This window comes from Trachurus japonicus, chromosome 15 (genome assembly GCF_045865225.1).
Source record: "Trachurus japonicus isolate A0001 chromosome 15, Traja_1.0".
Lineage (NCBI taxonomy): Eukaryota > Metazoa > Chordata > Actinopteri > Carangiformes > Carangidae > Trachurus > Trachurus japonicus.
This window is the reverse complement of record NC_140921.1, coordinates 25,954,249-25,965,098: the sequence shown is the minus strand read 5'-3', so window position 1 is coordinate 25,965,098 and position 10,850 is coordinate 25,954,249. Positions and strand designations below refer to the sequence as shown.

Here is a 10,850-nt window from a genome sequence, read left to right as displayed (position 1 = left end):
TTTTCACGAAAAAGCTGACACCTTGTTTATTACAAAGTAGCACATTCTGCAAACCTTGAGACTGAAGGTTGTGCAGCCTCAGCAACCAGATAATCTGAAGAAGAACTCTGTGGCCAATGTGTCTAAGTTTTGAAAACAAGAGAATTTGGTGTTTTATAAACTGTTAGTGACCATTTCCTAATTTTAGACTGCAGTATGTCTACATTAAAGGGGAATAGCCAATTTTTACAATCTGGACCATATTTCTAGCCAAAAATACGATTAACTCACCCAGATAACTTTGGTGTTATTATGATGAAATTGGGCCGAGCCCGGTATATCCATATAATGCGGGTCTATGGGGCAGCGGAATGCAGCCTCTAAATAACATATTATCTGCTGTGAAACTCGTTAATTTCACCAACATTTTGTTATGATACCCTAGTGCTATTCCCCTCTGAGTCCGGGGTTAGCTGTTTTCAACATCCGGGGTCTGTAGGTTGACCTACTAACCTCTGAACTTGTAGAACATTTTAAAATGACTGAAATCCACAAGTTGTTAAAGGAAATTTCTTCACTCTACTAATCACTGACAAAGTTTGCAGACAGATGTAAATCAATCTAAAGGAAATTTAAATCTAATGCAACTGGACTTGGTTATTTGTAACCAAGTAAAAATGTAAATAACCAAGTCCAGTTGCATTTGATTTATATTTCTTTGAGATAACTATGACCTGGACAAATGAGAATATTCACAGGCAGATGTAAATCAACAATCTTTTTTTATTGACCACAAGTGCCCACATTTTTCCACATATCCCTCAGTAAGACGTGAAGCTTAACATGCCAGCTTCTCTACCCCAAATGTTTCACTCTTGAAATACATTTGTGCAAATATGAAAGTTTAAAATGAAGGCTATGACGTTCAGTGAATTGTCCCTTATGGATTACACTGATTGTCGCTCAAAGCCACCACCTTTCAAATATGTAGAAAGTTAAGACCTGGTGGACACAGCTAAGGCTCATCACGAGCCACATCTGAGAACAGTACCTGTTAGTGAGGTAAGAAGGAGGTTAAAGCACAAGTAAGCGATCCGGTCGTTTTGGCTAACTTCTTGTCAGCCGATGGAGTTAGCAGTCCCCGCCCTCGTCCCTACGTCACCACATTCACGCGCATCCCTTGGCTGCACACACAGAGAGGACTGCCCCTTTATGCTGTTCTCTCTCCTCATTGGATAAAGGTTGTAGGATACAAGGAAAGTTTTCTCCTCGGCTTACAGCAGAGCAGAGTGACTGACAGACCCGTGTTTCAGACCAAACACTCTATGTAAGTGATTGCTGTCGGAAGATATAACTATTTAAGACTTATATTAACACAAACATTCTGCTTACTTCTGCTTTAAGGCCTTTTGGTCAAGAGTGGCAATGAGCTTATCAGAAAACGGCTCTCTTGGTGCACTTTGCATCACAGTGCGTTGAAGTTCAGATGCTCAGTAGCAGTTGCACTGACTTTACTGTCCAGCTCCACTATGCCACTTCACACAGTAAGGTTATTATGGTACCAAACATCCTGATCAGATACAGTGCACAATAAGCACAGAGAAAGCAGACCCGACAGCCAATCCCAGAGTAAGGAAGAAGGACATGACCACTCCTGTGGCCTCGGCCAGCTCCCGTGGTACCACCTTTGGGCCATAGATCATTGGTAGAGTGCCGAGGTAGCCGTTGGAGAGACCTAGTAGGCAGTTAAAAAGCACGGGGTACGCATCGTGTGTGAACAGCACTGTGTGGAGGTGGTCCCTGGGCTGGTAGTTACACAACATGATAAGTGGGACCATGATGGAGCGACACAGCACCAGAGCCGGCAGGACTCGGCTGGTGGGGCCCGGCACCTGCAGCCAGGCCGTGGCCTGCCTGCCACAGAAGTCTGCTACATTGTAGAGGAGGAAACTGGTGAGCGGAACAAAGTAAGTGGTTGTCCATGGGCTGCCGCTGTCTTTGTGGACAGACTGGATCCCTGAGGATACCGCAGGAAACACCATGATAGAGATGCAGAACACATAGAACACGCTCAGGCCGAGCACCCACGTCTTCTTGAGGATGGGCAGCAGAGGTGGGACGGACGTTGTGCTGGCTGTCCCCGCAGCGCCTCCACCGTCGCTCATCGCTCCTGTGCTGGTGCATGTTGCTAACAGCATGTAGTGTCTAGAAGAGAGAAGCAGAGCGTAGCATGTTTGAGAACATATGGTAAATCTACTGTACCATTTTCAGTGACAATCACATTGTCTTAGTTTGTAATGTTTGTTATGTATTTTCACTGTAACAATGTATGTACTGAACCTGTCCCCTAAACAGGCATTTAGTCTTCAGACTGCCATAATGCTGTCTGTTGACCACTGAGATGATTATTATCAGTGCAATTAGTTAAATGCATTTTATTTCAATTCAACTAATTGTAATCTGCTGCTGATCTTGGTAATATAATAGCAGCAAATTTAAAATGCTACATTTTTCAACATTTTTCAAATTGGCGCCATCTGGTGGTGGCCTACAGAATGACACCGGCAGACTGTGCTCAACTATCTGTGGTCTATTGTATACAGAGAAGGTAAAAGTGAACTTTACAGAACAGAGAAGTGTTGTCAGCAGATACATCTGTGGGCTCAGATTTAAATTGAATAGGTAGTAATTGTATCTATATGGGAACCATAATATCTCTGTTTGCATCTGACCTTGAATATGCCAGCTTGGGCAGCAGCAGATAGGCGATGATGCAGAGCAGAATGAAGACGTCAGCTGTCAGGAAATAAGCCAGAGCGCTGTCTGTCACGTCCTTTGCGGCAGCCAGGTCTATTACTGATGCCACTGCGCTCAGTGTGCCTCCCATCGCCTGGCCTGAGACAAAAAGAAAAAGGCTTTTTATGAAGAGTTATGAAGGAACCTTTGAACTGCCTCATTAGCTCATCCACTTTAAATACCTGCTTATTTCTGTTCTGCACTGGACAAGAGGAATAACTTTAACCAATTATGTTCATAAAGTCAATAATTAAACCCATTAAAATATTGGAATTATCCATGTCACATATTAGTCTTGCATTATAAAATATATCCCCCTTTATATTTTATAATGCAAGACTAATATGTGACATGGATAATTTCCAATTCCAGTTCCAGTTGTGAACTTAACATTCAACGCATTAGAGATTTAAAGTTACTATAGCAACCCTTTAACTCATTAATAAATGAGATCCAAAAAAGGATGAGGTTGCCAATCATTATTTTCTTTAAAAACTCTTGTTAGATCAGAATCAATGCTTCTCATCACCAATCATCACAAAACCATCTGGAGTGTAGTCCTGCGTGGAACTTTTCCAAAGTCTATGCAAGACTGATATAGAGAGCCTAAGCAGAATGGGAAAAAAATGTCCATGTAAGTGAATGGGAGTCCAAATTGTATTTCGTGATCTGATTGAATTGTGTCATGAGAAAAATATATGACCTTAACCTGTTTAAAACGTTGCGCTTCATGCCAAAAAATCAGCAGTTTGTCATAAAATGGCAATGGAAGGAAAGGGCAGCATGTGGTGTGTGACATCACCTACGCGACCTGAAGTCTTTCTGGTTACGGATTTTGGGGAATTTTACTTTAGAATAGTTTTACAACAAACTGCTGATTTCTTGGCATTAAACATGTTTTAAATAAGTAGAGGTCATATATTTTTCTCATAGCACAATTCAATCGGATCACAAAATAAAATTTTGAGTCCCATTCACTTCAAATGGAGATTTTTTCCACATTGAGGTCCCATGGCGAGCGTTACTTCCTGCTTCCGCTTGGGCTCTCTATAACGTGTTCTGTCTGCTATGCATCAATGGTTTAGTATCAGCAGCTAAAAAGGAGGATCCCTAATCATTTATTTTGTAGTGGGAATCTGTTATGTGAAATATAACACGTCTAGTGTATTATAACTTGTATTCTTGTTGTGTTCACAATGCTATGCACTACATAATCCATGGAGATCATGAGAGCAGGATAAATATTTGTACAGTGCTACTGTTTAAATGTTATGGAGGTAATGTAAACACGAAACCTGAACAGCATGAGTACCTGATATCAGGGCCTGGGAAATCCTCATGGGGAAATGCCCACTGACCCCAAACATGCTGCCAGAGAAGATGTTGGAGACTCCGCTGACGACAGCCACGCTGACCAGCGTGCCAGTAAAGAACTCCATCCTGCAGTCGGACACATCCACCTTCACCAGCACGGTGGTCAGAATGAACACCAGCAGGATCACAAAGAGGGACGACAGGATCCGCAAGTTTGGAGACAATCTAGCGGGACGCAGCACAGAGATCGGACAGGGAATTTATCAAAGATGAACTGATCACCATGAACACAAAAAAGCAGATGTTTTGTGCTGCGCTTCCTGAAGTCAGAAACAGCACAGTCTATAAATCCTAAATATGCAAACAACACTGACACAAATACGAGACAGTAAGCTATCAGTTACGCACACGGATGATGAATATTAAATGTTCTGCTGCTCCAATGTGACAAAACATCCCCTTTGCTCCCTGTTATCTCAAACCAGGGAGAATGTTAAGAAAGACACAGCATTTAAAACCCTGTGGGAAATTACATTAGTGTAATCTGTTAGGCCAAACAGAGGACAAATGTCCCATTGTAACATCCTAACACCCAGAGACAAACAACACAGAACATGTGAAAGTGCACTAAATGTACATCAACTGTCTATTATTGTGACCAGACCACAATGTGTGTGTGTGTGTATGCAGGGTCTCAACCTGTTAACTAGGATGTAGTTGAGGACCAGACACAGCACAGACGGCACCGTGGAGGCAATGGCCAGATAACTCTCAAAGTAGTCCTGTGAATAGTGAGAAATGGAAAAGATTAAAGTCAAGTTCATTTTCTTAAATATTAAAGACATATAAAGGTCAGACACTTATGCAACCACACAGGGTGTCACCCAAAGAAAGAGGAAGTGAAATGAAGAGGGAGAAATATAAAAACCAAACGTATTCTCTTCTCTCTTCCTTATAGTTAAATTAGTCTCAGAACAGTAGAAATCTAAAGAGCTGGTTCAAGATCAGATCTAAAACAATCAGCTTCTATTATTTGTTCATCAATACTATTTATCAGTATTATTGTTCCTAACATACTAAGACAAATCCTGACTTAAATTCTTTCTGTTGTCTGCTCAACAATTACAATATATTACATGTCATCATGAATTTATTTGTGCATCACATCATCCAAATATTCTTTCAGTCTACAACACTACAATGAGTCAGACTATTTATAGTAACAATAACCTCATGCAGATTTAAACCACTGACTTCCTTTGGTTACAAGACATTTCTCTTTTACCTCATCTTACTTCAACTTTGCTGTCCTCAACAGGCCTTTAGTGTTTCTAATTGTATAATTGTGTTACAATGGATTTGTGAAAGGACACTCAGTCCTCACATCTGTCACAGGATCGCCAGTTCCATGAAAAGCATGCAGAATGGCACAAATGTGCATCCTCCCGTGTGACACACACGTACGATAAATATAGCATTGTACTCTCACTCACGCTGAGATCTGACCGTTGCTCCTCGCTGCCGCCGTGGTGAGAGTTGTTACTCAGTTTGTAGAGCCAGTAGTGTTTGGCTGTTATGAAGAAGTTCCATGGCAGCAGGGAGCCGATGCCCATCAGGAAAAAGATGTAGTACACCAAGTTGTAAGAGTCCTCTGGACTGTAGCGTTCAGCCAGAGGCACCGAGGAATGTTTGGGCAGGAGGGACGCAGAGTCCTCGTTCTCCTCGTCCTCAGAGTCATTGTGGTTGTCAAAAACACTCGGAACATAGGAGGAGTTGAGACTGGGCTGTATGGGCGCTGTGCCATCCATTTTCACAGAATAATCACAAAAAGTAAAGATGAGAGAAAACGGGGAAGGTCGAGGCAGTGAAAGAACACTTCACAGACAGGAGGTGTTAAACAGAAAGCTGTGGGAAACAAGAAAAACACAAGTTAAACAAACAAACACTACAACATTACTGCAGTATCAATTGGAATTTGCTTGGATGAAACTTACGTTGACTAATGCTCGTTCAAAAGGGGAACAACAGAGTGTGATTGTTCTGAGGCCATAATCATGGCTTCATGATTTCTATGCTGTAGTTGTTAGAGATCAGTCCAATCCAGACCCTGTGACGCTGCAACACAAGGAGTCAAATTTAACCCTCAACCATCACTTTATTCTGGGCACATTAACGGCTGTTTTCCAAAATCTAATCCTTATGAACAGACAAGATAATACAGGACCTGTCTCATTCTGCTAAATATACTGAATATGGCAAACTGGCAAATTTGTACCAGACTGGGGATCAGAAAGGTAACTTAGTTAGACAGTGACTCAGCATCATTATGACTCAGGTGATGCCAACTCCTTTCTATTCTCACTGTGACTTCACTATTTGGCAGGAGCGTGTTGATATGAACCCGCTGCCTTAACACAGAAGAGGATTCACTCCTGGTCTTAGGTAACTGGAGTCACGGCTTGGACATTCCCACACACACTGGGCTTCTTTTAAGTTAAATGCCCCATCAGATTAAACTACTCAGCAGATCTCAGCATGTCTCTTCTGAAGACATGTGATTGTTTGACTAATTATGACTTGACTTTCAGCAAACACTAGCTATAGTTTCATCACACATTTCCACGAGTTCTGCAAACTGCAGTCTCAGGTTTCAAAATTAGCCTAAGTGAATGATGAATGCACGAAAACAGAACCAAGCTGAAGTGAAAACCACTGACACAAACAGGAGAACATGCCTTCACTAGCAAGACTTGCTGCGGGGGGGACAAAAAAAGGGACAGACCTGACAGTCGCTATGCTGACCTTGCATCCTGGCTAAAGCAGAATGTGTGCCGCTAATAAGGAACCAGTATTCACATGATGCAGACCCCGAGAAAAAAAAGAAAAAAGAAACAAACATTTGAAACTAACTACAATGTGCATTTTCATTCAAGGACGTGTGTGACTGAGAGCAGCTGCTTTCGTTGTTGTTTTTATGACTCACTGCAAAATGATTCCTCTCTTCTGTCGAACGTTTCATATCAACTCTGTAGACGTCGGTGTGTACATGTAAACACGTAAACCAGGCGACTTTTCTTTCATTTATTAGCTAAATGAGTTAATTTAAAGTTAATTTAAGAGCTAACTTAGCTCAGCGTGTGTTCCACCCCGTGGGCGACATTATGCACAAACAACAGAGCAACTTCGCCCCTGAGTGAAATATGAACGTACCTGGCTGTGGCAGACTCTCCGGCTGTTGCTCCTGTGGTGTCTTGAAGACTCAACACTCACACAACAATCCATTTCACAGCAAACTTATTTCTGGTCAGCTGATAAAACCACATTCCTCTGCCTAATGCCGACGAGCAGCAACAACAAGTTTACTTCCGCCCTATGCTTCCGCCTCGAAACTTTCAGAATAAAAGCATCACCTACTCATATCTAAGCCAGACTCACCCGAGACCTTTTACAGTTTTTACTTTTTTACTTTAACCTTTTACTTTCTTTTTACAGTCTATGCCCGAGACGTATATTTTTCTGAGGAAAACTAATAATTTACACTTAAATGCACATTAAAGTGATATTTATTTAAAATGTAAACTGAATATCAGGATAAAATTAAATAAAAACGCATGTGCTGTTATTCTGATAGTCAGACCTACTGAAGTCCTGTTATTGTCTGAAATGATGATGGCCTACTTGTTCCGGCTAGCTTTTTAAAGTAAAAGCATGTGGTTAATACAAAAGATATCGAGTAAAACCAAGTTCGACCAGCAAGTAATTTCTGGCAACATTTGAGTGCCTTAAAAAAAAAAAAAGCAAAAATGTAGGCCTATGTGCATGCGTGCTTGCGAGGAAAACACACATAGGCCTACACACACAGGCACACACATCTTGGATCTCTACATCATTATGTCTTTACAGCTAAATTACCATTATGTTTAGTGAATGATGAAACCAAAAATATGTCCTTGCAATACAATTGTTAATGTACATTGCATTTACATTGTAGGCTACTTAGTTGGCTGATAGCCTATTTTTACCCAAACTGGAGTGAGGGGCAACAATAAAGCTTCAGTGCAATTGATTTAAGTACTAAATCTAGTATTAGTATTTCCTTTCTAAAATCTAGAAGAAAATCTAATAAAAATGAACCGTAATACTCAGATAGCTCATGGACCTCACCAGCAACAAAAGACTGCCTGTAGCTGATTTTTACTAGCCTCAACTAGACACAATTTTATTGTCTCGAAAGTTTTTGTCATCTTTGGTTAGTAGGAAATGTATCAGCGAATTCCCATTGACATACTGTAATCATTTGGAACAACATGCTGTATAATGAGTCACATTTATTAATCTGATAAACTCCACATTGAATTATGACAGTTTCTTATTCATAGAAAGTTAATTAAATCCAATACACATATGAAAATTCCCTCACATTGTAAATATTCTGTGTATTAAAAAATTACAGACACAGTTTTGATTATATTGCACCCTTGTGTGCAGTGGTAGCCTATATGAACCGTAAATGTTGACAAAGTTGTGAACTACCTATAATATTTCCCATTAGAGGGCACCAGAGGACAGCATGTTCAGAAGTGTGTCAATGCACGTCACTGGGATGTGAAAGCAATTACAGTACCTTTGAGAAGAAAAGAGACTAAAAGTCCTCTCCGCTGTCAAACATGATGACACCTGCTGATTTTGTGTCTTTGACTGGAATGACAACCTGCAGACGCTTGGCTCTCTGTGGCACATGAGCGGACATCTCTGGATGAGACAAATCACTATCAAACGAGTCACTGCTCAAATATGGAGTGTGTCCAACTCACAGCTTCATACACCGCTGTTTTCCCCTGGCAACAACCGATCAAATTGTGCAAAATGCACAAATATCTACAATGAAATGTCTTTTCATTCTGCTCTGATGCTGAAATCTAACATATCCTTGTGCTTAGAGTATTCTACAGATTGTTAAGCTAAGCATCAGATTCCCATGGTCCCATTTCTTTCTGTGATGGTCCCTGCATCCGTGTGTATTTTTTAAAAAAGGATTTCACAGTAACTCATTGTAAACCTTAGATGCTTCATGTCTCAATGAGTCATTTATTCTCTTTCATCTGTTAGGTGAGCTCAAAAATTACCACCTTTCATTTAATAATGTAATGAATAGGCTATGTGTTGTGAATGTCAAATGCCTTTTATGTGAATGCATGTACAGGCATTACAAGCAGTATGCACTTAGCGTGGTTTCTACATTAAAAACGCCTTTAAAAATAACACTATTCTCACTGCTGATTCATTCTCTAAAAGGCGACCAGACATCCTGTGTAGGGGTGAGGCTGACGCTGCAGCCAGCTTTTATACCAGCACTTTCTGCATTATAAAAGGTTCAATTAACTTATGCACTGAAGGGTGGCATATCAGTCCTCAATTAGCAGTGCATCTAATGAAACAGGTGCGAAGTGTTGCCTGCCATTAAGACCACAGTGCAGCACACACTCACTTCAGCTGACTCACTGGGATATTTGTTCTCCATGTAAGAGCCTAATCTGATGAATCTCCACACATCCTGCACTCATAAAAAAGCTGAGGTTAGATCCAAAGGCCCATGGCCGATCCTTAAAGGCCACTATTAGTGGCTCTAAAACCTTGTTAATTTGGACGCTGGACTGTTAAAAGCTTTCAAAGCTAAATGGACCTAAAGGGAATCTTCCACTCAAGTGTGAGGAAGAGAGGGAGAGGTTGAGTAGCTTTGTGTTTTCTGTGAAAATGAGGTGTAATCAATAAAAATAACAAAAATAACAAAAACTAATACAATTAACAGTGGCTTTGTCACCGAAGAAGCCTGTAATTTGGTGTGTGGATTTAATGGAGCCTGCTTCTACATTGTTTGGTTTTGCAGTAACAGGTTAACAAAATAAGCAACAAGAACACTCCCGTTAAACTAAGAAATATAATTTATTGCATAAAAATTATATTTAGTTACAGGTAAGAAGGCTAGACGTTTATTTACAATTGGTACTTTACAGAGATAAAATAATGTCACTGAATCAATTTTGCTTTGCTTGTTTGTTTGTTTTTTTTTCTTTTTGTAAAAATGTCTGACTTCTTGAACAAAAGGCTAAATTTTTTTATTCTCTTTGATGGGAGCAAGGTAGAATCCGCTCCAGTTCCAGCACAAACGATCCAGAGCTATGGTCAAAGATCCAACAGACACTGAAGAAACCTGGACACTTAAACACTGTAGTCTACAGCTATAGCCAGTCTCTGTCACAAGATTCAAGGAAAGAAAAATAGTCCTGTGGTGTTCAGGGATCCAGAGTAACTGAACTGTTCATGTTCAGTGGGTTTTTCCTCACAGGCAAAAGATCTGCAGGGCACGAGTTCATCACGTTAAGTCACAACCTGTATTGGAGCCATTGCGTCGTACTTTAGTTGTCTTCTTCCACGTGTGCTTTTCGGTTGTCGCTTCCTTGTTCATTGATCTAATCCCTTTGATCCAAATGAAGGATTCTCACAGAGACTACCATCACCACTCTTTAATCACTTGAGGATACAAAATCAGAACCCTGTCAATGCCCTGGTCTGAAAAAATAGAATTACTCTTCAAGGAAACAAAAGAAGTCAAAAAATGCTTTGCTTTTCTTTTGTACTTGCATAGCACTTACAAACAGAAATGACAGACCTTAAGCGTGTGCACATACACTATTTGCACACCCACTTACCCTCTCACGCATAAACACACACACACACACACACACACACACACACACACA

At 40.6% G+C, this 10,850-nt stretch overlaps 1 protein-coding gene across 1 annotated transcript; it reads right to left on the bottom strand.

The window, feature by feature from the left end:
• Positions 1-1,366: 1,366 nt before the first annotated feature.
• Positions 1,367-7,525, bottom strand: slc29a3 (solute carrier family 29 member 3). Its single transcript, XM_085800773.1, has 7 exons — positions 7,300-7,525; positions 6,084-6,204; positions 5,583-5,994; positions 4,789-4,871; positions 4,088-4,314; positions 2,712-2,874; positions 1,367-2,184 (listed from the first exon to the last, which is right to left on the bottom strand). Exons 3-7 carry the CDS (start codon positions 5,895-5,897, stop codon positions 1,554-1,556), a joined length of 1,419 nt encoding a protein of 472 aa, XP_085656899.1. The 5' UTR covers positions 5,898-5,994; positions 6,084-6,204; positions 7,300-7,525; the 3' UTR covers positions 1,367-1,553.
• Positions 7,526-10,850: the final 3,325 nt, after the last annotated feature.

Excerpts from the sequence above, each read along its gene's own strand:
- slc29a3 (XM_085800773.1), bottom strand. The coding sequence starts at position 5,897 with ATGGATGGCACAGCGCCCATACAGCCCAGTCTCAACTCCTCCTATGTT. Across the intron at positions 2,875-4,087 it reads TTCCCAGGCCCTGATATCAG|GCCAGGCGATGGGAGGCACA; the intron begins GTACTCATGCTG and ends TTTTTGTCTCAG. Across the intron at positions 2,185-2,711 it reads CCCAAGCTGGCATATTCAAG|ACACTACATGCTGTTAGCAA; the intron begins GTCAGATGCAAA and ends TCTCTCTTCTAG.